The 27,157-nt window shown below is 41.7% G+C and overlaps 2 protein-coding genes across 2 annotated transcripts in view; one reads left to right on the forward strand and one right to left on the reverse strand.

Moving 5' to 3' along the window:
* The window catches only part of LOC131429366 (uncharacterized), a 28,893-nt gene extending 4,201 nt beyond the window's left edge, over positions 1–24,692 (reverse strand). The window contains exons 1-6 of the mRNA XM_058593442.1: positions 24,487–24,692; positions 22,934–24,434; positions 16,646–16,805; positions 15,746–16,019; positions 15,127–15,463; positions 14,789–15,021 (exon numbers count right to left, since the gene is read on the reverse strand). Of these exons, the coding sequence (XP_058449425.1) occupies positions 14,789–15,021; positions 15,127–15,463; positions 15,746–16,019; positions 16,646–16,805; positions 22,934–24,434; positions 24,487–24,603 (2,622 nt within the window). The 5' untranslated portion in view covers positions 24,604–24,692. The remainder of the gene's footprint in view (positions 1–14,788; positions 15,022–15,126; positions 15,464–15,745; positions 16,020–16,645; positions 16,806–22,933; positions 24,435–24,486) is intronic.
* On the forward strand, positions 1,513–22,830 carry LOC131431805 (uncharacterized). The gene is made up of 9 exons (XM_058597701.1): positions 1,513–2,068; positions 3,069–7,888; positions 7,950–8,125; positions 8,192–8,272; positions 8,391–8,513; positions 13,338–16,567; positions 16,648–16,879; positions 16,958–17,042; positions 22,062–22,830. Coding segments are annotated over exons 1-9 (8,781 nt in total). The 5' UTR covers positions 1,513–2,066; the 3' UTR covers positions 22,094–22,830.
* Positions 24,693–27,157: the final 2,465 nt, after the last annotated feature.

Genomic DNA, 27,157 nt, shown 5'->3' on the forward strand with positions numbered 1-27,157 from the left:
TCAATGCACTGGTCTCGCATGTCAGTTCCCCGACTAGTCATAGCCCAAGGTAATTCTTGCAAGTTTTTAATAGGTACCAAAAATCTGAATTGTCAAATTTTTGAAGTTTTTATTAACTAATAGCACAAAACGTAAATTTGTGTAAATCATTTTTTCAGTTTATTGATTTGTTGCGTCATATTGACTACACGTTACATTCTATGAATAGTAATTAAAAGGTGATTGGATAATGAGACATAACTGAATTGACGTGAATATGAATAGTTTCCTGAACCATAAAATATCTGGCACTACTTACATATCCTGAAGTTCGCACAGCGAACGGTTCACTTAACTGATTATTTTCCATTCCAATTTTTATATTCAGAAAATTTAATGTTTATAGTTTGCTGCAACTAAAAGCTTAATTCTAGAATTGGATTCTAAACCTGAAACTGAATTCTTCACACTGGTAATGTAGATCTGAATCAGAATCAACCGAAATGAGGTGCTTAAGATGCACTTGCTTTTTTTCCTACTCAATCAACTCCCCAGACTAGAATGAACGAAAATATCAAGTTTACCTTTTATACCTACCCAGTAGATAACGCATAAGTGAATTGTTACTTATCACATCTAAACCATCGGCTCGGGCACGAGAAAGGCAAACACGCGTCATGAGTTTTCCTCTTTGATATTCGTGGTCACCAAATATTTCAGACAACTTTAATTTTGAAGTATGTGTGATTATGTCATTCAACAGAAAATATCATGTTGAAAAAATTATGTTGATACGTCAGATCCAATAAGAGATATTCACGATTAAACTCCCAGAGGGTGAATTTTGAAAAGGCGCTCCATAGTAAAGTAGGACGTATTCACGTTGAAATGACTTTCTTATCAGCGGTTGAATGTTTTTATCTTGTTTGATTTAGGTTAAAGCATTTCACATAATTTTAATAAACTTAGGTCGAACAATAACTTGTAATTCAACAGATCGATGTATAAACTTTCACGAAAAAAATCATGAAACTTATAACCACAGATAACAGATATACTGGCTCGAACTACGTTCCGAAACGATAACAAAGTTCTCCTGCCTATTATAGGAATATTCCAACCGAAGCAATCTCATACGATTTGCGTAAGTGTAAGATTATTTTTGTGCCATGTCGTTTAAATCACGCGTGGACTCAATCGGAATAAAACAAAAAAAAAAAGAATTTGATTTTAACCAAACAGCAAAATAAAAATTAACCGTTATGTGCGGGCGGTCCCGAAAAAAGTGTCGAAATTTTACTCATAGTTCACATGCGAGCCTGTAGATCTGTTTTCTGTGATACAACCATTTTAAAATGCTCATTCGTAATTCCATTGGTTATTTGACCGTTTTCAAATAACAAGCGTGATATTTTCCACTAATTGTGTTGTTGAATTTCCTTTTGTATATCAATCATTGCTCTGTGTGTTTGCCTGAGTAAGAATCTGAATGTTTTTGCTCAAGAAAACATCGCATACCCATCCTCACAGTAGTCGTTGTCGTCCCCTGTCAATGGAAAACGGAGCGCATCAAAAAAGAAGCAAAAAGTCTCCGCGCGACGACGGTAATAGCAGCAAACAGCCATTCTCCATCTTAAGTTTTCTTCGCGGTGTGTCGGGTCGGTAAAGTGCAAAAAATATTTTCGGGAAAATCGGTGGTTTCACTCGACAAAATGATGTGAAGTGATGGTAATCGACGAGAAAAATAGTTTCAATTGGAAAAATCATTGTTTGCGTGTTGCCGAAGTGCTCTTCGAAACGGTGTATGATTTTTCAAGGCGCCAACTTCATCAGAGAAATTGTGTGGACACAAGAGCTTGAAAGGAAAGGCAAGCTACAGTAAAAAGTGAACGAATCATTTCCCGTATTAGTGCAGTTTGCTCAGCTCTCGACCGACCCTGGATTTATAGGTGGAGCTGTATGTGATAATCCCGGACCAGTTGTTCGTGTCGAGAATATAAAAAGAAAGTTGCTAAATAAAACCCGCTGGCAGGATTAGTTATTGTGTTCAATGAAAGACGGAACGCGATTTTGGATGTCGAATCAAAATGTAAGGATACGAACTCTGCATAGCCTAATTTGTGGTTTTTTTGTCTTTGGATTATAAACATAAAAATATCGATTTTTCACAACTCCGCATACTATTATCGCTGGTGCAGTTGTTTTCGGGTGTTTTGTCCTAATGTCAACAAACACGCATGAAAACTTGTTCCAACGGGGTATGTTGGATATTGCCATTGAGAGAAAAATATTCCTTTAAATGCTTGGTTTTTTGTTCAATGTCTTCAAGTCGAGGGGAGCGCACCTCTCGGGGCAGGAGACAACATCTTCCACGTTTATGAGTGTATGACGATGCCTGGCGAAGGAACAATAAAAAAAACGAGCATAAAATTCTGTACCTTTTTCTCATACAACCTCTCCATGGCATAAAATTGAGCAACGCGCATATTCTTTTTGCTCCGGTTGTTTTTGTTTTGCTTTTCTTTTTACCCGAGCCATCATCTTCTTGTACATGACGGTAGTAATTTCAGGTTGCTTTGTTGGAACGCGGACCATCGGTACAGTGGTGCCAAACGAAAGCTAAGGTGTTGTGAGATACCTAATTTTGAGTTCAGTAAATACGCTTACCACTATTTCCTGTGTTTGGTAGGGCGTACAAGAAGAATTCTTATATCGTTTTTCATTGAGAACACCCGTGGAGTGTTTTGTTTGTTCGTGCATTTTTCGTGCAGTCGGACAATCAAAACAGGTGCTCTGTGTTTCATTGATTTGCACCGCACGAAAAAAATGCACTTTCGGGGCAATTCGCGGGCAACTATTCTGCACCCGTTTTCTTTTCCGAGCAGCAAGCGTGCAAACCAAACTTTGCCAAACCGTTTCATTGTTCGGCTGTCAGGGCAAAACACTGGCACCGAGCGAGTGGAATCAACGAAAAAACGACATAAGTGACTAGTTTTTGTAAAGTTTCCAATTGGAATGTAATTTTTTCTCACGAATCAAGTTAAAATGCTAAAATGTTTAATATTTACTAATGGTTTGAAATTTTGTAGGGCTGCAGTCGTCGAAGAGCCTGACCTGTTCAACGGGTTGGAAATAACGGAAATGGACGACATGAACATGGAGAACGGAGACGAGTACGTGTTTATTCCTTCGGATAACGAGAACGACGAAGAAGTCTCCGGAGGCGACCAAGATTCATTGGCCAGCCGTTCCGTTTTTCCGCGCACAACAGCCTCCGGTTCGCTCATGCACCTAACCGCAATCGAAAACACCGACAAAACGGTCGTTATAAACAACGCTGCGGGCCGGATGGAAGGCGATAGCTCGCATGTGTTACCAAGAATTGATTTGGCAAGTTTATTGGAACAGACGATTGGTGATGTTTCGCATACTGAATCAGAAGACCGTATAAGTGTTGTGGCAAATGTAGATCTTACAGAGGAAAACGAGAATACTAAAAATGTCGGAGATCAACGATATGTGGTCAGTTATGACCTCAGTTTGGATACACAGGAACTTCTCAGTATTGGACAAACAGAAATATCCGCTTCGATGGATGCAATCGAAAACAGTAATCAGATAATCGTTCATGGCATTCATGACATTACCATTAAGGATGAAATTGATATCGAAGAAGCAGTAGTAAACTTTCCTAAAGACGAGGAGGCTGGTCCTCAAATGGAGTTATTTGCCCACGATGAGCACAATCTCGGTAGTGAAGTTATTACTCTCGATTCAGATGCAGCTGAAAGTGAAGGGGAAGAAGATTGTGTTCTTCTGTCATTGATGGAACAGTGCCCTGTTCCTATTGAAGAGGAGGGCCCTAACGAAGATAAAACACCGGTAGAAAATGATCATGCCTACACGTGTGAAGAACCAGTCCAGGCTAATATTTCACACAATGAGAAACCAGAAACAGATATGCAAATATTCGTGGACCTCTCAAAAAGGTTACTGGAAGAAGCAGATTCTTCTGCCATCGATATAGACCGAAAGCTCAAAAGTATAGACGACATCGAAGAGCAGTGTCGTTCTCTAAAAGAAAAGATCCTATCACTACGTGAAAAAGATACAGTACCACCGACGAAAGGTAAACCTTCTCAACAGGTCTTGTCGAGGTCTGGATCACCAGCACTGCCCTGTAATCCTGCTGATACGGCTGTGTCAGGGCTTCCCATAGCCAATGAACCGCCTCAACATAGATCAAACGAATTAGACAATCTTTCGATAGCCCTTTCGGAAAATTGTTCGGAACCAATGGAGTGTCGTTCACTGCCCGATCTAGCATCGGAAACTAGTGACAAAACCGATGAAACTACTAACGATCCGGCTGTCATGGATGAGTCTAAAGTATGCTCTACAGATGAAGAACCCACAGAGCAAGCCAGAACGGAGAATTTGTCAAAAATGTTGTCACCAGATCGGTCCGAACCACTCGAAAATATGAGCATTAGCAATATCAATAAAGCAAACAGCTGTGCTCCGAATGAAACACTGCAGACCACTATAGACGATGATCGTGATGTCGATAGTGATAAACTCATGCCAGAATTAGAATTACTAACTGCCACAGAGAATCAATTGAATTCCGGTGAACAGACGAGTTCGAAGAATTTGCAAATTGCATGTGTGGATGATCTGATTGCGTATGGAGCGTTATTAACGAAACAGTGCCACGTTTGGCTTGATAAAGTTATCGAGAAACGTCGACAGCAGAATGTTGAAGTTCCGGCCGATGATGAGCATGACCGCCTTGAAAATTTCATGACCAGTCTTAGCAGAGACATGCAGCGATTGTCAACTAAGGTGCGACCTGATGAAAAACCTACTTCAACAGTTCAACGGGTTGATATAGCGATACAGACCGAAAAACGTAAGCTTACTGCGGAGAAAGCGAAAGCACTGAACGAAAAGTACAAGAAACGACTGCTGAGTTCGTTAGCTTCTGTAGAAGCAGTCTACAGTGATTCATCCGACGGTGCCGTTTCGTGTGGCTCTAATGCAGCCGAATCCAGTGATTCTGGCTCTGCCAGACATGAAAACGACTCCGGAGATGACGAAGCTTTCGAACGGCGACAAAATCGACGGAAAAATAAGCGTCTGAAAAAAAATCAAGTTCTCGAATCTCTGAATCGTTCCATGGAAGGAACTTCGACCCGGGAAGGTGATGAAGCATCGGACTCGGAAATAGTGCCCCACAGACAACGAAATGTTCAACGTTTGAACAGCATTGATTCGTTGGATGCGAAAGGAGGAGAAGAGGAAGAAGAGTCATCTGAACCCGATTTGTCACAATTTTTGATACCAAAATCTCCTATTTCTTCTGCCGTTGGAAGTGCACCGGATGATATTTCAGTGAAAAATGAACCATTCTCCGAGAACGACTCCGAACCGGTTAGTCGGAAGCGAATTATCCGTACGGACAGTGTGGACTACGGGAATGATGAAATTGACGATGCTAGAATGGAAACGGACAAGGATAATGAATCCCCCCGGTTGGTAAAACAAGAATTGTCATTGAACATATCACCATCGCAGAGCATGCACAGTTTAGATCGACCAAAGGTACTCGAAGAAGTGAATGACGAACTACGGAAAGATATCGAAGAGCAATCCGACAGTGAGCTATTGGAGGACGTTCTACCACAGGTGGATGATATTTTGCTCGATGTGGATGATATTCTACCTGCAGCGGAAGGAGTTGTCCAAGATTATTTGGTCGAAGAAGAGGTTAGATCCGAACAAGAAGAGGTAGTAGAATCCAAAGGAGAGCAGAAGGAAGTGGTTAAAAAACCAAAGAAGACTGGTAAAACCATTGAAAGTGATGATGAAACGGTAGAAGAAGAGCAAGAGGAAGAACCAAAGGAAAGGGCTCTGGAAGACATGACCGAATCGGAACTGGAAGAGTACTACGATAATTTACGGGAAAAGGAAATTGATAAACTCTGCAATCTGGACAATCTGGAAGTGGCGAGAAATGCATACCCACAAAAGCCACAGGAAGTAAAGAAAAAACCTGTTATTGTGAAAAAGAAAGAGGGTCGAATCATGGACGATATTCTGAATGATGTCGAAATCCATCCCGAGTCAGATGATAGCGAAAGTGATACCGAGGTCATGGAGACGGAAGAATTGTTCCTTCAGAAGTGCAATGAAAATATGAAGCATCAAATGCTTAACCAGTTAAGTAGTAGTGACACGGATCCAAATTCTGGTAGCGAGGATAGTGTGGTAGAGGCACTTCGTCAAGACAGGGATGGTGATTCTGATGATTCCGCTGGATCTATTTTGATGGAAAAATTCCTGAAAAGTTTGAACAAAGAACACCCAGATAGTGAGGAAGGTGAGGATGAAAATGAAAAACAAACCGAAGCCAGTGATCGAAGGGAGGACGACGACAATGAGAAAGCGGAAGATCTGGATCGAATTGGCACTGAGGACAATTCCGAAGCTGACAAAACTAAAGAAAGTGAGCAAAGTTTTATCGCTGACGACGTGGAACCGGATAACGAGGAAGCCATGGAAAAGATGAAGAACCGTCTCAAGAAAACAGATTCGGCAAAAAGTGGAAATGAGAAATCATCCACCGTCATCGTTACCAAGGATAAGACGGAAGAAAGTAAATCTGCAATATCTAAAACAACTTGCATTGATCCGATCGATAAGCAATTGTTCAGTAAGAAAATGTTTCGAGAAGTTGACGAAACGCTACGAAAGGACCGTGAGCAAGAAGCCCTTGGAAAAGAGAATGGTTCCATTACGGATCGCTCGGAAAAAATTGTCAGTGAGGATTCGGACGTCGAACTGCTAGACGTGTCAATGTTCCAACCCAAACGAAAAATGAAGGAGAAAACATTGGAAGGCTTCAATTTCAGTGTCAGTGCCAAACGTGCGACTCCTCAGTTAAAACGGAAAGACACCAAGGAAGACGATTGTATTAGTCTGAGTTCGGAAAGTGAGGCCGAGGTAGAAGAGTCTACGAACGAAGTGGACGAAAAAGAAAACAAGCAGCGGAAAACACGAACCATGCTAACTCAAGATCAACTAGCCGATGAAACCAAGACGGCACAGAAAGACGAAGAAATACGAGTATCGCGTTTGAGGAAGAAAAATGAGAATTTGAAAAAGTTCCTAACTTCATTCACGCCGGGTCCTGACGAAAGCAATTTGGTGTTGGATTACGATTCGAAAACGGGCAAAGCTATTTGCGTCCATCCGGATATCGTAAAGCTGCTTAAACCTCATCAGCGGGAAGGTGTAAGATTCATGTATGACAATACGTACGGAAGCATTGATTACATCAATAAACACCCTGGCTCTGGGTGTATTCTGGCGCATTGTATGGGCCTTGGTAAAACACTACAGTTGATTACTGTGCTACACACGGTAATGCGTTATCCGCAGTTGAAAACCAAACGAGTGTTGGTTATTTGTCCCAAAAGTACCGTCATGAACTGGAGCGATGAAATCCAGCATTGGCTGGGCTCACTGAAAAGTGGTCCACGGCTGAAGGTATTTTATTTCCCCGATAACAGCGACGTCAACGATAAGCTAAAGGTGCTCAGCGACTGGTTTTCTTCGACAGCTAGTCGATGCGGTTGTATGCTAATTGGTTACGAAGCGTTCCGGGTTCTCGTGAACTATGAGAAACGTAAACGAACGCCGTCGAATATCCTTGCGGCGAAAGCGGCATTCGTCAAGAAAAAAGTGGATGAATACCTGCTGGATCCGGGTGCGGATCTGGTTATCTGCGATGAAGGACATCAAATTAAAAACAAAAAGTCTGCCATCAGCGGGGCGGTGTCGCAAATTAAAACTAGACGAAGAATTGTGCTGACCGGAACGCCCATTCAGAACAATTTGAAAGAATGTTAGTTTTTTTTGCACCAAATTGACGAAGCAAGTTCACTTTTACATATCTTATTTTTCAGACTACTGTATGGTTAATTTCATCAAACCTTCTTTTCTGGGAAGTGATCGAGAGTTCAACAATCTCTACGCCAATCCGATCAAAAATGGCCAACATAAAGATTCGGACAGTCGGGCAATCAAAATTATGAAGCAAAGATCCTACGTGCTGCACAACAAACTTTCAAAATTTGTTCAGGTATGCCTAATTGGTACAAGTCCTATTCGTTGTTTACCTATTCGAGTGCTTTTTTTTCGTTTCCAGAGAAGAGAAGCGGGGGTGCTGAAGGAGTTCCTCCCGGAAAAGTTTGAGTATGTGTTATTCGTTCCACTAACACCCGTACAAGTAAGTCCTGCTAAGTGCAGTCTTAATTTTGTTTTTTTTGTTACTACATAAATGCATAATTCATGCACCGACGATGAACTTGTTAACACAATGTTTACGAATGTTTTGTTTGTTTTAGGAAAAAATGTACGAAGTTTTTCTACAGATGAATGAATATACTACCCCGATCGGCGAGGGAATCGGAGAGAGTGCGAGAGGAAAGAAGTTTAAGCTGTTAGCTGATTATACTTCGCTGAGAAAGGTAATATTAGAATCATACTTAGTCCTGCTGTTCTGGCGTTTCGCTGTACGAATATCGACAGACAACGCTAATATTCTATGGTTTTTCGATCATAAACCATATCGGGCCAACCTTGAGCTGTGTGTTGGGAGATTGATAGTATCTGTTACCTGCACCAGTCTAGAACACGTGTGGCATTCGAAGGAAGAACCGCTCAGAACTTGATAGTTCTATCGAAAGAACTAGCTCTTGTAACCGTTGTACACAGATTCAATAATTGTGAATACGTTTTGCATGTATTTCCTCCAATAATTATTCTCTTTTGTATACATCTTCAAAACTCCCGAATGTACGCAACTTCTACCAGATTCCTCAAACCTGCAACCGTTCCGACATACGCAGTTAATTTGTATACATCCTCAAATAATTCGATTACCTTCATTTCTATTGAACAGAATAGAGCACTATCTACTACACTTTACTAAAGAATGTAAAGTACTCCAGTAAGAAAAATCCAAGTATGAATCCACTGAATTCCTGCTTCCATTTCTGAATGTCGGCAATTGCCAAAGTTTCTTGTCTTCTACTGTTTAGTTCCAGATATGACGCATACTTCACATCTTACTTTACCTTACCTTACCTAACAGCTATAGTCATGAGGTGTCCTTTGCTGTATCAAGAATACGTCTCCACATAGCTCGGTCCATGGTTGGCCGTCGCCGCCATTCAAGGCACGGGTGTTTCGGAGCTCACTCTCTACTTGATCGATCTCGCTGCGCTCCTCTTCTTCTTGTACCAGTCAGATTGGATTCAAGAAACATTTTCAATGGGCTGTCGTCCAAAATCCTTGTGATATGCCCAGCCCATCGTCCGATTTTAGCTGTTTGTACAATGGATAGTTCTTCACATCACATATTACTTTTATTTGCGCAGGCGGTCGGTGCGTCGTTAGCTGGATATTGCGTACCTTGCTCTACTTTTAATACAGATGGTTTCGTTAATGAGAATGTTTCATTGTTGTTGATGATTATCACAGAAATACTGAAGTTCTTTGGGGTCAGTGTACCATGATTCTTGGGTGCGGATGTCTTCTGGTCTAGTTTGTTGTATCGTGTTGAATACGTTGGTTAAAATATTGACATTGTCGTAGGTGACAAGCGTTTTACGTGGAAGACTTGTGGCCTTACCGAAGAACACATAAGAAGGTTTATCTCTCCGTATTGGGGTATAATGGATAGCTAGCGGCAGGAGAACTGTTTTACTTTTTTTTTTCATTAGGATTTATTATTTCGGCTCATATGCACTTAAGATTAACGTCGTGGTCGTTTAACACTAATAAAAAAAAATTTTGCTTGAAGGAGAGCCAGCAATTTAAGGGGGGCAGTGATTCGCTATTCTCGCTCCCATCCATTGGTTCGGTGTCACTTGTGTTGGTGGAATCATCGTTGTTACTTTTATTTGACCAGGTGTTGGGTGCGTTGTTAGCTGCAGCTGGTGTACCTTGTTCTGCATGAGCTGCGACTATGTTGTTGATGGCTTTTTTTGGGTTTTTTGGGGTTGCTGTATCTTCTTGTCCAGCTTTTCACATGGCTGGACCATAATGAACAGATTTTTGGCAACATTGACATGTGGCCATCTGATTGTCATAGGTAACAAGTGATTTGCACGGAACCCTTGTATCTTGGCCGAAAATCACATAAGAAGGTATACACGTTCGAAAGTATATCAAATTCGTATTTCCGTTTACGTTCGAATAAATCACATTTTTAAACATCGTACATGCATACAAAAAACAACGCCCATCCAACTTTAAACTATCAGTTCCGATACAGATTTTAGTTGTAATTAAAAATCTTTGGTTATCATTGGTTATTTGACTGGCTTTTTTCGCTGATTTTGTATCATCATGCTTGCTTACGTCCGTATCGACGAACACATGCTTTTTTCAATGTGTTCGAACGGTTGATTCGCAACATTAAACTGACAAATCGAAACCACGGCATTTCGTCTATTCGTCCGTAAACGAATGATGTTCGTACGAATGATGTTCGTACGAATGATGTTTGAATACACGTATTGTTTGAAGCTAAACTGACATAATCATAAGAATTGGACTGATTTCATCAAGGCTTAGCATTTATTTGAAGAAGTTTACTGATATTTGAATATTTTGTGGCAAACGAGTCGCGTTCGAATTCATTCGAGTAAAAACAAAAATACCTTTTTCGTATTCGTTCGAAAGTATCCGTCGTCCCGGGTTGGCGGTTCAATGCATAGGGCGCTGATCTTACAAACCAGTTGTCGTATGTTCGAGCCCCGACCCGGAAGGATTCGTAGTGTCAGTAGAATCGTAGCACCAGCCATGCACTGGTTCTGTACACTCTGAATCGGCTGCGAAGTCTGTTGAAACAGAAGGTCAAATTCCACTACAGGAATGTACTACCAAGACTTTGCTTTTTTTCGAAAGTATCCGTACGTCGTATGGTCGATACGGACGTAAACAAGAATGAGGGTGATAGCTTCTTCAAGCGCATGCGTAACAAACGTACGCCATTTAGAATACCGGGGAAAAAGTTCTTCAATTTTTCTTTTTCAATGGAAAGAACTCTCCATAGTGGGACATAGTATTGCGAATATACAGACGCACTTCTATAGCACTATCTTCCATATATACTGGTATGTTGTAATTGATGTTTTCATACTCCACATAGTGCACAATAGAGATGGACAAAACAGTTCATTCAAAGAACCGTTCAGTGATGCAGAGTTTTGTTGAAAGAACTAGTTCTCCAGAGCCGTTCGTTTGTTCTATTCATAGTTGGTTTGTTTGTTCAAAGACTAAACGAGAACTTACTTTTGTAAGCATAAGCGAGGAAAAAAGGTCCCTCGAAGTAGAACTGAGGTTTCGTGACGAAACTTTATTTTTAGTACCGTTCTTGAAAAAAGTTTGAGGAAGCTCAAAAAACAAAAAAAAAGATTACTCGATTTTGAACTGAGGAACTACCGTTCTTGAAAAAAGAACTATAGCTCGTTCATTCTTTCAAAAGAACTAGTACGTTTTGAACCGTTGAAGTGAATGCACTCCTTAACCTTCAAGTTCTCGTATCGAAGGTAGAATTTTGCACTGTCTGAAGTCAACAATAATTTTATTCTTTCGTTGTGGCGGCAGGAGCTTTTGTTCGTTTGGTTCACTCATTTCGAGATCGTTCTATTGTTCACTACACAATACTGTACTTGATTTCTTCCGTCCCCCAACGTAAGCGGTTTTGTTTTATCAACTGACTTGGATAAGATGTGAAAGCGAACTGGTATGTTGTACTTGATGTTTTCATGGGGAGAGTTGGCATCACTGGGAGTACAATGCGGTGCCTAAGTGTTGCAAAAAAGTCTAATTTCAATGTGTATCAAACAACTTATAGTAAAGTAATTGGTCGAAACAGTTAGTTTAAGTGCTGCTAAGGCTAGTGTGTGTTGATTAGTGAAAAGTTTTAAAAGAGTTATTTATTGAATAATGCTGATACACGAAACTAAAAAATGTTCAAGCGACAGATACAGCGAATTTATCGCGCAAAATTAAACTATGTCAACCGATCGAAACGCCATCTACATATAATTGTCGGTGTTATCATATTAGTATGAAATGTGTGAAAATTTACAAGTAAATCGTGTGATACAAGCTGAAAATTTAAAAATGGTTCACAACAAACCGCAAATTCGCGAGTGTTTATTTTATTTTTTCAGTAGTTGTGTGTCGTTTCGCAAAGCAGGATACTGGTGAGATCGTTCTCTACACTGAGGATACTACACGTTGGAAAATCATACGAATGTACTTAGAATTTTCGTCACAAGTTTTTCTATAGAATGTCATACAAAATTGAATGGAATGTCCTCGAAATTGAATGGTAATTTCAATTATCTTGAGCAGAAGAAATAGCACCGAACAATCTTAAAACTAATCCTAAACGTTTCTGGAATCATGTCAACGACCAAAAAAAGGAATCTGGATTACCAACTCACATGTCCTTTAGTGAATTGAATGCATCAACCTCTGCTGGTATTAGCAATTTATTCCGTATTAAATTAAGTAGTGTTTTCTCGGATGAAACTTTAACTAAACAAATCTTAAGGGCTGCCAGTAACGTTCCACTCCGTTCATCGATTGGTCCTCACCCTAGCATTACGACTGCTGCCGTTAACATTGCGTGTTTAAAGCTGAAAATATCTTCAAGTGCAGATTCTGATGGTATACCGTCACTAGTGTTGAAAAAATGCTCTAGAAGCCTTCTTGTACCACTGACGATGTTGTTTAATGTCTCACTTCAACGCGGAGTTTTCCTAGAGTCATGGAATATTTCTTATGTTTTTCCTGTTTACAAGAAAGGCGACAAATCCTTTATGTGTCGTATCAAAACTATTCGAAATAATAGTCCTGGATTTTATAGTTCACAACAGGCTAGGCTAGGATTCAGCGGATCATTACTTCATTGGCTTGAATCATACCTAACGGATCGCAGAATGTCAGTGAAAATAGGTGACTGTGTCACTTCATCATTCATCGCAAGCTCCGGAGTCCCCCCCAGGAAGCCATCTGACGCCGTTCATATTTCTTATATATCTCAACGATTTGAATTTTTCGTTGAAGTGCATGAAACTATCTTTTGCCAATGATTTTAAGCTATTTCATCTCATCAAGAATCCTGACGACACTGGTTTCTTGCAGTCACTGGCACAATTTACGTTCGTTTATTGCCATTTTCACGCACTGACAGTGTTCGGAAATCCGTATCGAAATTCTTGAATGGCAAATGCCGAGTATTTATTTATTTATTCATTACACCTTTTCAGATATGGACTCATCCGAAGGTGCTCGAAAAGGCATGGGAAACAGCCGTACAGGAGAAGACAAAACGCGACGCCCGGTTTCGTCTAACGTCGACACCGGATTCGGACGATGATCGACCGGACGACTACAATGATATCGCATCCGGTGCACTGTCGGTCACTAACGACTGGTGGCGTCGGCATCTGGAAGCGAATGATCTGGAGTCGCTGTATCCGAGCAACAAACTGCGGGTCATGTTCGAAATTTTGAAACAATGCCAGGAACGGGGTGAAAAGTGTTTGATCTTCTCTGCCTTCGTTGCGGTGCTGAACGTGGTGGAGCATTTTATGGCCAAGATACACTCCCAGCAGAATGATCCCGCCGCCGATGCGTACGGTTTCAGCTCATTCAAGGGACCATGGGAACCGGGCATAGATTATTACAGGCTGGATGGAAAAACGCAAAAAACGATTCGACATAAGATGATTACTTCGTTCAACGATTTGTCGAACAAGCGAACCAAATGTTTCCTGATTTCGGCAAAAGCCGGCGGACAAGGAATAAATCTTATTGGAGCTAACCGGGTTATCATCTTGGACACTTCGTGGAATCCGTCCAGTGACCAGCAAAATATTTTCCGAATTTTTAGATTGGGTCAAAAGCGGAAATGTTACGTATATCGGTTGCTAGCAATGGGAACCATGGAAGAGAAGGTCTATTCCAGATCGGTTACGAAGCAAGCGATGAGTTTTCGGGTCGTCGATGAGCAGCAAATTGATCGACACTACAGCTTTTCGGAGTTGGCCGAGTTGTACAACTTGTCGAAGGTTGCCGACCAGGTACGAGAAACGCCCATTCTGCCAGCAGATGATTTGCTAGCTTCGTTGCTAAGAAACTTCCCGGCATGTGTTTTCAAGTATCATGAGCACGATTCCTTGCTGGAGAATAAACCGGAGCAAGATTTAAGTGAGGAAGATAAGAAAGAAGCTTGGGCGGCATACGAACGTGAAATCCAAAACAATGACAAACCATCGTACTTGGGAAGCTTGGGAATGATGCCGAATTTTTTGGGTCCTGGATTTCCTGGGGCACCTGGTTCGGGGCTTGGTCCGTATCCACCAATTAACTATCCTGGTCTTTCGGGAACGCTGGCGGATATGTATCGAAATGATTTCGGTTATGGATCCAGTATTAATCGGCTGATGTACCCTTACGGTACTCAACCGTTTCCGATGATCAACGATCCGAGCTATTCCTCGATAATGGGCAAACAACCGTTTCCGAATTACAATCTACCCGGCTCGTCAGGAGGCATACCGGATTTTGCGTACACTGCAGCCATGAACGGTCAGGGGCCTGCTGGAACCACAAGTTACAATTCCACTGTGGCACTACAAAGTCTTCTGGATCTTTACGCAAAATCTATGTCCAGTGGTATGAGCCCTAGTACTGCCTCGATAACAACCGCCCCTACAGTTTCTACGAGCACATCAGCCACGTCGATGGGTGTATCTCCGTACAACGCTCTGAATTCATTGAAACAGTTCAACGGATTTCCTGTTAATGTGCCTAGCGGTAGTCCTTTGCCACATCCACCTCTACAGCTTCCTCCGCCGATTAACTCACAAGCTCCCAGCACATCCAGTAATGCGGCACTCATAAATATGCTGAACGAACAACCGATGCCGATGTCATCTGCTGCATCGTCTGGTCCGTTTTCTCATTTGAGTTCTCCTCTACCGGCTCCGACGATATCAATACCGCAAAGAAGTACGCCCAACCCTACAGTAACAACGATGGCCAACCCCTCACCAGTATTAACCACTACCACAGTCGGCAAACATGTTACTCCCAGTACGACTGGACAATATTCCACACCCTCACCCTCGTTAGCGCGATCCAGTGGACCTTCACCTACTTCGAAGCCAGAAGAAGCTAGCAATCCGAAAGCAGTTCCTTTAACTACTACTACTAGTACTACTACTAGCACTAAAACTACTACGATCGTTGCTAGCGATGATGACGATGTCGATGATGATGGAGTCCCCCGGCCGCATATCATTGTCCGCGATCCATCCTCGATAAACGCAGGTCCCGCAAATCCACAGGACAAGGAGAAGGTAGTTAAGAAAATAAACATGGGCATTGTCTATCCGGAAGAAAAGAAAAAGAACCAGTCCAAAGATATTATGCTGAGCGCAAAAAGTATAACGAATCTAGCTACCAAACCAACGATAGCCGTTAAGAACGTGGAAAGTATGAAAGCTGCTCCATCTGGTTTTGGCAATCCAAAAGCAGTTTCTTCCGGGCTCTTGATGCAACGTACTGGATCTGCCACTGGTAAGCAAATTCGAATGCCTGCTACACCATCGCCACTATCGAATCTCCCGAGACAACCACCTCCCCCCGGAGGAGTGCTTCAACCCTTAACGCGAGTTCCATTGGCCAGTGCAGCACCATCCAATAATGCCAGTCGAATGCAAACTCCGACACCGAGGCAACAGGTACCTGTCATAACCAGTGCTAAGTCTTTGCAAATGTCAACCATCAACACGCAGGCGTCACCACAAGGAGCATTCAATGCCCAGCAAAGATCATCCCAACTACCAACCGCATCGTCAACCAGTGCATCCCCTACCACCAACTCCACAGGACCACAGTCTAGCACACCTCGTGGTTCGATAGCAGCCCAACAGCTTCGCGAACTGCAACAACGAATGAATCTTGGTGGTAGTAATAGTTCAATTAGTGGCGGCAGCACAAGCCATTTAGTTGTTGCTAAACCGAAGAAAAATCAGTTGATCCCTAATCCACATCGGACGGCAACTGCCAAACAGCAGAACGCCCATCCAGTGGGACTGTATGCATCGCCTGCGGCATCATTGGGCAATCCGAAACAGCAAAAAGTTGCTTCTGTTACTACTGCTTCTTCTCCCACCATATCCAGTAGTGCACCGAAAGTCACGAAACATGTTTCACCTTTGTCGGATAGTGTTAGTATAACGAAGATTACCAGCACTGGTCAGCGGATTGCTATGAACAATCCGTCCATCAGTGCAATCAGTACCAGTACTTCAGCCCCCGCTTCTTCGTCCGCCTCGATGAGTCCTGCGCTCCTAAGTAGTAGTTTAGGACGAAAGCAAGATTTGGTGATAACCAAAACCATTCCGGGGGCAGCCACCGTGCGGAAAGTGGTTCCAGGTCCAAACATGATTGTGAAACAGCATGTTGCAGGCAATGTGAGGCGAACTATGTGAGTGGAACGGTTAAAACCATCCTTTTTCATTTTTTTTTGAACGGACATTGATACTAGTTGTTATCATTAACTTACAGTCCAACGGTGTCACCAGCGATGAGAACCACAGCATCCACCACCTCGACGGGACCCGGTGCAGGCACTAGCGGAATTCGAACACTACCACCTGGTACGAACAGCAGTATAACGGTACGGAAGCGAAAGGCAGAACCAACACTGATAGACAGTCTGAAGGCTAAAAACAATTCCATCACCATCAGTGAAGTGAGGTCTATCTATCAGCCGCCTGCCCCCAAAAAGCTCAATCAGGTAAGCAGAAACGAACGAAAGATTCCATCTTGTTCGCAATTATTCTTACACATTTGTTTTTTTTTTTTGTTTTTCAAGGGTACACTGGTTCAGCCACAGAAGCGACTAGGAAGTGGTATTACGATCACCCCGCGGAAGCCGGCAGCCCAACAGCAGCCACAGCGTAAGAATACATTCTAGGACAAGTTTTTAACATTCAGTTTATTACATGTTTGTTTTTTTTTTGTTTGTACTGTTGCATCATGTTATTATTGTTGTTTTGTGGGACTCGTCATTGTTTTAAAGCGCCTAGCGCTGGAGAATATACACTTATCAGTATTCGATATCCGTGCTATAATGTTATTGTTTTGTTATTCTGCCGACATCTATAAACTGTGTTTTTGCATAAACTTGATAGTTCGGAATATTGTTTGACTGCAATAGTTGCCCCTGTGAAGCACAACCGGAGACTCAAAGCGAACGAACCGAAGTGTGGGTGGATGACGTCTGTTCAACAATGATTCGTTCAACTCGTTGTTCGCCGTTTACACCTTGGAATAATCCGCATCAACTGCTGAGCTATGAAGGTCGCGGATAGCTGATTGGTCTTGACACACTAGAAGTACGACGAGTGCTGTCACGTGCTTTGATGATAGCGCTTTGCTTCGTGAGTTTAATATCAAAAACGATCCAAACGGCTGTCCCTGCATCCACCGTGGCTGACCACCATAGTGAGACAACTGAAAAAGACCAAAAAAAGAGCCTCCCTAAAACGGTATTCCAAACATGGAGGATACGACCTGCGTAATCACTACGTGCAGATGGATCAATTACAATACAGAAAAACTGTCAAGCGTTGCCATGTCAACTACTAGAAAAATGAACAACGGAAATTGAAATCTAATCCGAAGGCTTTTTGAAAACACGTGAACGACCAAAGGAAGGAGTCTGAATTAAGTACCCTATATAATAAAGTTTGGAGAGTTTACTGGTTCGTGTAAGCGGAAAATCTGCCAGCTGTTTTCGGATAAATTTTCTCGTGCCTTTACAAACGAAACCTTAAGCCCGCAACAAATTTATTTCGCTGCGTTTAACGTTCCTGAGTCGAATAATTCGTTAAATCTCATTAATATTGTCGAGTATTCTATTCGGACGGCAATCGCTTTCATGAAGGCTTCTACGTTCTCTGGCCCTGACGGCTTACCGGCATACCCTTTGTCGACTATTTCGGATGTCACTCTCTAAAGAAGTTTTTCCCAACTTATGGAAATCTTCTTTCATGTTCCCAGTGTATAAGAAAAACGACAAAAAAGACGTGAACAATTACCGTGGCATCACATCGCTTAGTGCAGTTCCTAAACTGTTTCAAAAGGTTGTTCTGATATCGATTTTTAACCACTGCAAAACACTATATTGTCGACACTCAACATGGCTTTATGCCTAAGCGCCTCCACAACCACCAACCTATTGTCATGCACGTGCTACGTGACTGATGGTATGTCAAAAGCCTTACAAACAGACGCTATTTACGCCGATCTCTTCTGCCTTTGATATAATAAACCACAATATAACAATTGCTAAATTGGAAATACTTGGATTCGGCTCTAATATCATTCGATGGTTGCAATCATATCTTATGAATCGTCGTTTAGCAGTGAAAATCGGCCATTACGTTTCCAATGAGTTTATCGCTTCGTCCGGAATTCCGCAGGATAGGCCATTCATATTATTACTGTACTTTAATGACGTCAACTTTACTTTAGAGGGCCCTCGTCGATTGTTTCCCGATGACGTTAAGATCTACTATTACATTCAGGTTTTCTACAACGTCAGTTGCTAAGCTTTGCCGAATGGTTTATACTGAACTGTATGAAATTGAATCCTGACAAATGCTTGACCATTACGTTCTCGAAGAAAAAAGAGCCATTTCATCTTGATTACTTTCTGGTAGGATCCCCGATAGTCAGAATGACGTGTGTTAAATACCTTGGTGTCTTTCTTGATGAGCAACTGACATCAGCTATATCGTTTCTAAAACTTCTCGTAGTTTAGGTTTTGTGATAAGGAGGGCTAAACATTTTACAGGCGTGTACTGTTTAAAATCTATGTATTGGTACACTACAAGTTCGTTGAAATGCTGAACGTGATTTAGTAGATGTTTTGACCAATTAGACTGACTGTCCTGCTTTGCTCCGAAAAATTAATATCAACGTCCGATCCTGTACTCTTCGCAACAGTGCATTTCTTCGACTTCCTTTACGACGAACTAACTACGGTGCTAACAATGCTTTTATTGGCTTGTAGAGATCATTAAATCGCGTTTCATTAGGATTATTCGACTTCAATCGACTTCAATTAGGACCATATCGTGTCTGTTGATTATACCTTACCTTACCTAACAGCTATAGGCCTGGGGTGTCCTTTGCTGTATCAAGCATACGTCTCCACATAACTCGGTCCATGGCTGCTCGTCGCCAGCCACTAAAGGCACGGATGGTTCTGAGATCACCCTCCACTTGATCGATCCACCTTGCTTGCTGCGCTTCTTTTCTTCTTGTACCAGTCGGATTAGATTCAAGAACCATTTTCACTGGGCTGTCGTCCGACATCCTTATGACATGCCCAGCCCATCGTAGACGTCCGATTTTAGCTGTCCGTACGATAGGTGGTTCTCCTAGCAGCTGTTGCAATTCGTGATTCATACGCCGTCTCCACATTCCGTCTTCCATCTGCACTCCGCCATAGATGGTCCTCAGTACCTTTCTTTTGAAAACACTGATGGTGCGTTGGTCCTCTGCCAACATAGTCCAGGTCTCGTGGCCATAGAGAACAACCGGTCTAATGAGCGTTTTGTAGATGGTCAATTTCGTGCGTTGGCGTACCTTTCTCGATCGAATGGTTTTTCTGAGTCCAAAGTACGCACGATCCCCTGCCAAAATACTTCTATGAGTTTCTCTGCTGGTGTCATTATCGGCGGTCACCAATGAGCCCAAATACACGAACTCGTCAACTTTTGACGCATTTATGGCCAGTCCGATACGCCTAGCTTCAGCTTTCAGTCCGATGTAGGTTTCCGTCATCTTCTCAAGGTTACGTGTCACAATATCAATATCGTCAGCGAAGCCAGAAAGTTGTACAGACTTTCGGAAGATCGTGCCACTCGTATCGATCCTCGCTCTTCGAATCACACCTTCCAGGGCAATATTGAACAAGATACAAGAAAGTCCATCACCTTGCCGTAGACCTCTCCGAGATTCGAAGGGACTCGAGAGCGTCTCAGATACTCGGACGTAGCACATCACTCTATCCATCGTTGCTTTGACCAATCGCGTCAGTTTATCCGGGAAACCGTATTCGTGCATTATCTGCCATAGTTGTTTTCGATCGATTGTGTCGTATGCCGCTTTGAAGTCAATGAATAGGTGATGCGTGGGTACGTTGTATTCACGACACTTCTGGAGTGCTTGTCTTTTCGCGAATATGTGATCGGTAGTGGCACGGGCTCCAGTAAATCCCGCTTGGTACGGCCCTACGAATTCCTTAGCTATTGGTGATAGGCGACGGCAAAGGATTTGGGAGAGTACCTTGTAGGCGGCGTTCAGCAATGTGATTGCGCGGTAATTGCAACAGTCGAGCTTATCGCCCTTTTTGTAGACGGGACATACCACTCCATCCATCCATTCCTGCGGTAGAATCTCCTTCTCCCAAATCTTAGAAATCATCCAGTGCAGCGCTCTAGCCAATGCCTCTCCTCCATGTTTGAGCAGCTCGCCTGGCAACTGGTCATTGCCCGCGGCTTTGTTGTTCCTTAGTTTGCCGATCTCCTCGTCATAGTACTGCTTTCACCTGTCGATCACCTCACGGTCGTTCGTGAGAAGGTTACCACTGGTATCTCTCCACATTTCGGCCTGTGGCGTGCCTCTACGTGAGCGGTACAACTTCTCATAGAATTTCCGTGTATCATTTGCGCGGTACAGCAGTTCCATCGCTTCGCGATCTTGGTCTTCCTGATGGTACTTTTTCCTCTGGAAAACCGTGTTCTGTCTGTTCCGTGCCTATTTGTATCGTTCCTCGTTCGCTCTAGTGCGGTGTTGCAGCACCCTCGCCCTTACTGCATTTTTCTCTTCGACCAACTGCTGATATTCGCCGTCAAACCAGTCATTTCCTCGATTCGATAACCTCGTACCTAGAACGGTTGCAGCAGTGCTACTCACGGCGGACCTTATGTTTCTCCAGCCGTCTTCAAGAGTCTCCGCGCCAAGCTGCTCTTCCGTTGGTAACACTAGCTCCAGTTGTTACGCATATTCCTCTGCAGTACGAATGCTACGTAGCTGCTCGCGATTGAGTGCCGGCGTTCCTGTGCGACAAGTATTGTGCACCATCGATAGTTTTGAGCGCATACAAACCGCGACAAGGTAGTGGGCAGAATCAATATTGGCACTGCGGTAAGTGTAGACATTGATGACGTCGATGAGAATGTGGTCGATTTGATTTTCCGTATGTTGATCAGGTGATCTCCAGGTGGCTTTGTGGATATCTTTGCGGGGGAAGAAGGTGCTTCGAACTACCATTCCTCGGGAGGCTGCAAAGTTTACGCATCGTTGACCGTTGTCGTTTGTTACCGCGTGCAGGCTTTCCAGCCCGATCACGGGCCTGTATATTGCCTCCCGGCATACCTGAGCATTCATGTCGCCGATGACAAGTTTTACATCCCGCCGTGGACAGCTGTCGTAGGTTCGTTCCAGCTGCGCGTAAGATGCTTCCTTCTCGTCATCGGGTATCGTCTCATGTGGGCAGTACACGTTGATGATGCTGTATTTGAAGAAACGGCTCTTGATCTTCAATACGCAAATTCTATCACTGATTGGATGCCACCCAATCACGCGCTGGCGCATCTTGCCCAACACTACAAATCCCATTCCTAGAACGTTGTTTGTGCCACAACTCTGGTAGAAGGTAGCTGCTCGATGCCCACTTTTCCACACCTTCTGCCCCGTCCAACAAAGTTTCTGCAGTGCTACGACATCGAAGCCACGGATTTGAAGCTCATCATGCATCATGTTTGTTGATTATACTTAATTAAATAAATAAATGAAACTTCTTACGTTTTTAATTCTGTTTTAGTGTCCATATGTTTTGTTTTGTGCGACAACTTCATTTACAGCAATCACAAGTCTAACATTTCCAGAATAATCTCTTTCAGAAAACGTACTCGAGGTTGTGGAAATCGAATGAACACAGGTCTCACCGTGCAGCAGCATGTCGATAGGATTGGACAGCTGAATCAACTGAGATGTTACCAGTACTCACTTTCCTATTAGGATATATGCGACAATGTTGTTCCCGGAAATCCAGTGAGCACAAGTTTGGCAAACGCAAAATTTCGATGGTCGTAATTTAAGAAACCCAATTACAGGAAACCAAATCTATTTTCAAACATAACTCTGCAAACTCTGATTGTTCAAGTGAGTTTTCACCCTTTGTATATAGTAAACGTAAACTAACGGCATGTCGCACAATGACAGACAGCAGCAAAAATTAGATTTGCCATACTTACCTGCAAATTTTAATTGAGGGTTTTTATATTTTTTTAGAATATTTTTGCTAGGCAAAGTTCGATTTTGTAATTATGCAGGCTTGTCAATATCTTGTACATAGACACTTATCATCTGGAAGTTAGATAACTACATTATTTATTTACTTTTACATTATTTTATGGTGCAGTCGAAAAACAAAATGTCATAGGATCAAAGTTGACGAACGCAATCGATTTTCAAAGTAATAGTGAGTGACTCAATTTCATGTGTAAGCAAATCTAGTGGAGCATCAGCACCTAATATTGGTAGCGGCTACTGTAGGAAAATGCAACAAGTCTAACAAGTGTAAATATTTTAGGAGCACTGAAAAATCATTCACTTTTTAAATGGCAATAAAAGTTGTGTACATTTGTTAATAGCATTTGTGATCCCACACGAGGTACTGATAATAAACATAATTTATCTTGTGATACGTAAAAAAACGCTGCTTGCTTACCATTTATTGCAGCGACTCCCAAAGCACACTATCGAAAATGACGTTTTCGATGTTTCCGCAAATACATATCGTGCACGAAGTCTTTGTCGCAAATATCGCACCTGGCGTTCCGTTCCGTACCATGACTTTTTTCGTGTATTAGCATGCTAGGTCTGTTGGAGAATTCGCGACCGCAATATATACAGGCAAACGGCTTTACGCCATTGTGTGTCAACAGATGCCTCTTATGGCCGGAGGCATGAGCGAACAACTTCGAGCAATACTTGCATTTGTACGGTTTCTCTCCGGTGTGGACTCTCGAATGTACTTCCAGATAGTTTGGAGTTTTGAACCGTTGATGACAAATCGAACATTCGAAAAGTGCTTTCCGTTGTTCCGCTGGATTTGAATGCAGCTTGAGGTGGGTCTGCAAACTGCCTTTGCTGCAAAATTGTTTCTGGCAGATGGAACATTCGTATCGTTCGCTCCTATCATGAACCTTCTCGTGATTGGTAAGAGAACTTGGTTGCATAAATGTTTTACCACATCTTGTACACTGGTATGGGCCGATAACTTCTTGGTGTATCCCATTGTGATATTTACGCTCATGACAGCGGAGCATTATTTGTTTGACAAAAGATTTCTCACATTGTTGACACTGATAAAGTTGATCATTGGAATGACCAGATTTATGTCGGTTGAATGCTTCCTGGGTGGAATATCTGCTGAAGCAGATATTGCATTCGAACGGTTTCAATCCGCTAAGGTCAGTCACACGATCCGATTCGTGGACCTGCTTAGAATGTCGTACTAACTGCTCCTTGGTGGTGAACTTTTCTCGGCAACCACAACACTGATTCGGACCAAGCTTCCTAACAATACGAGTGCGTCTATGGGAGAAGCGTTCCCGGAAGTGCCGATCCAATGATGTTTTATTAGAGTATCTCTTGAAGCAAATTTCACACTCAAAAGGTCTCGTTTCGTCATTAGTCTTATTGACACCGTGTTCCAGCAAAGAATGTTCCCTCAGCAACGCCAAACAGTCGAAGTCGTTCCGGCAACCACAGCACCGATAATCAACGGGCTGTTCCTTTTCTTTCAAACGAACACCTATTGCAGAAACTCCCATCCTTTTGTGGCGATTCAAGGACGTCTTTTTGAAGTACCGCTTGAAACAAATATCACACTGGTACGGTTTTTTCGAATCATCATCCGTTTTTTCTGGCTCGTGTAACTCTTTTATGTGGCTAGAAAGAGCATCCGCCGTCTCATAGTCAACTCTACATGCACAGCACGTTGTAGGAATCGGGTGTTCAACGATGTGTACATCGTCATTTTCGGTGTTCGACTCATTCTGAATGGAAGGATCATCGGCTTCCTCAGGAATTCCTGTTTCAACGTCCGTTGAATCATAGCTTTTCCCAGAATCGTCTTGCTTTGCTTTCACTAAATTTCTTAACTTTTCATTGGAATCCCTACATTGCTTGATTATAATGTAGGCTATGTGAAGGGCTTCTACGCATCGTTCGCAGCAATTCTTTGGAAGCATGTCCAAACTTTCGACCTGTAAAATGATGAATTTAGATTCCTTTATAGCTGGTTCGAAAACCACTTACCACAACACCACTACAGAAGGTTATTAGTTGCTCGATTGTAATGTTTTCCACTTCATAACTGATTGGAATCAGATTTCTGTTGGTGTCATTCATACACACACGGCAACAAGTATCCATTCTAATTATTCACCGTGCTCCAAATCCGTTCGCATTTTAGAAAAAACTGAAAATCAGCTGCTCGATTGCTTTCACGGTATACCGTCAACAGTTTGATCAGCCATACCGTTAAATGACAACTGAAGAAATTCAAAATAATACCGGGGGGCTGACACGCAACCAAGTTAACAAAACAGTAGATTTTAAATAACGATTTATTTCAAATCAATTTCTCTCTTCAAAATCAATAATGATCTTTGTTTGATGTAAGTCAAAACTTCGGTCCACCCAAACACCAAAAATATTTGTTTCATCAGATTTTATTGTTGAAAGGCAGAAATAGAAAGAGATGAATTGCCTATTTATTGCGTTGATTTTATTGACAATATCTATGTTGATTAAATTTCGCTTTACTTTTATGTTAAGAAAAGTTCGATTCATTTTATCTATGATGAATGGTGCCATGGATGATGTCAAACAAAAAGAGGCAACAATACACAGAAGGGGAGCAATAAAATGGATGTGTCATTATTCCGAGTGTGCCGAACTTGTCAGGCATTATCCACGCTAGAACAAAAACTACCCCTTTATCTATGGAACAGAAGCGTTCTACTAATTAAATTAGATCTCTTTTGCAGTTTGGAACATATGATGACCGAATCATGACCTCTTTGTTACCTTTTGGAACCGCAAATGGCGTGAACAACATCGCCCAAAACTTTTCTCAGATATTCGTTACAAAGCAACGCATTTGCACATGGTGAAAGGATCAATGCAAAATTCCTGGCCGACGCCAGTGTTCAGTTGGTCATCTGGTGAGGAATTGAAATTGTAGGGTAACAGAGGTATTTTGGCCCACTTTAGGATTGATTTTATTTTGGCCCACTTTATAAAAATATCCACCAAATATTGTTATATCTTTAAAAACCCCTTCCGCAATAGGTAATTCAATGTGATTAGCTTCAAATTGATGCAAAATGAGTTACGTTAACATCGATAAAATCCGAGGAAATAGATAAAGTTTGTTAGGTGGGCCAAAATATATGAAGTGGCCAAAATACGTTACCCTATATCTTGGTTCCATAAATGGGCGTTTAGAATTTGCGTTGTTCAGCTGCCCGACCGGTGAACCAACACAAAAAAAAAAAACAGAAAACAGTTATACAGGCTCGCAAATAATACTATGTTTCATGTTTTAAGCGAAATAACATGTTGTTCACATTTTTCTTCATGCGGTGGCACCAACATAAGGAAACGATTTCGATGGAATATAATCAAATTATAATAAACCACAATTTCTTTTTCTTATTCAAAATAAAGTCAAATTACTTGTTTATTAGAGAATACTAGACTAGAGTTATTTTTCTAATTTGTTTGAAGAAATTAACTTTTGACACCTGTGTGGTTTGATTGTATGGTATGAACGTAGCTTAACATATTGTTGACAACAACGCCACCAAAACAAAATGCGTCGGTTTCAGGAACCAGCTTCCATAGCAGGTGAGTGATTAAAATTAGTGAAATAAATGATATAATTGTCAGTAAAGCACAACCCTGCTAGCATTTTTCGACTATGTCAATTGACAAGCTGTTCAACAACAGCAGTTCAGCTGTTTTTCAAAGGACGAATCTTACAAAAGTAAACAAATCGAGTTTCTCTCTCCTACCAATAAATGCCACAAAATCCTACAATTTTGTCTAAAAATTCGTATTCTACAAAAATCTCAATCTTAGTAATACAAGTTCAACATAATCTGCTGACGCACTGATGAGTGGAAGACGAAACGTAGACTTAAGTAAAAAACATGTCCCAACATTGGTCGTATTATTCATCGATAAACTTCTAATGGCTGGCTGGATGCAGCCTCAAAGTAGACTTCTTCGTATTTCGCCCCTGACTGAAATAACAGAAAGACAATTAGTGTAATAGTGAATAATGTCTCAAGAAACTTACCTTCCCATATCATGGCAGCGAAAATAATTATTAAGTTTTCATATATGCTACTTAACCACCAAAAAAATCAATAAGATTCATTGTAACAGAATCATTGAAACTTTTCTAGTAACCATAAGTTCACGTTTAACTGTTCTGTATGAACTACACTGGTATTAATGGAGATGGTCGAATCAAGGGAAAGAAAATTTTAATTCAATGTATTTTGTCATGTCAAGCCTACACTTCGAAAAACACCTATTATTAACGTACAAGAACATGTAATATTATGTGGTTGGAAAATTCTTTGACTTAAAATTCATTAAAACAAAATAAATGATACTGATAGATACAAATAGAATGTCAATTATCCGGTATATGGATTCTAGAAGATTTTGAAATTATTACATCAAGGTACAATATACAATCTTAGAAAAACTAAATTTCCAACTATAATTGTTTGGCTAAAATTGAAATTGCCCTATAATTACATGAACTCTAAGACTCTCAGTTCAATGAATACTCACCAAAGTACTCTGACACAAGGTTTGCAATCATTCTTAATCACTGATAAATCACCACCACAATACGTATCGAAAAAAGCTTTAAACTCACAACTCCGGTTAAGATAAACGCTTATGT

The sequence above is a fragment of the Malaya genurostris genome, chromosome 2 (genome assembly GCF_030247185.1).
Source record: "Malaya genurostris strain Urasoe2022 chromosome 2, Malgen_1.1, whole genome shotgun sequence".
NCBI lineage: Eukaryota > Metazoa > Arthropoda > Insecta > Diptera > Culicidae > Malaya > Malaya genurostris.

What these genes read in the sequence shown, in the direction of transcription:
- LOC131431805 (XM_058597701.1), top strand. An exon ending in CCCCCAAAAAGCTCAATCAG is followed by an intron (nt 16,880 to 16,957) that starts GTAAGCAGAAAC and finishes TTGTTTTTCAAG; the next exon opens with GGTACACTGGTTCAGCCACA. An exon ending in AGCCCAACAGCAGCCACAGC is followed by an intron (nt 17,043 to 22,061) that starts GTAAGAATACAT and finishes AATCTCTTTCAG; the next exon opens with AAAACGTACTCGAGGTTGTG.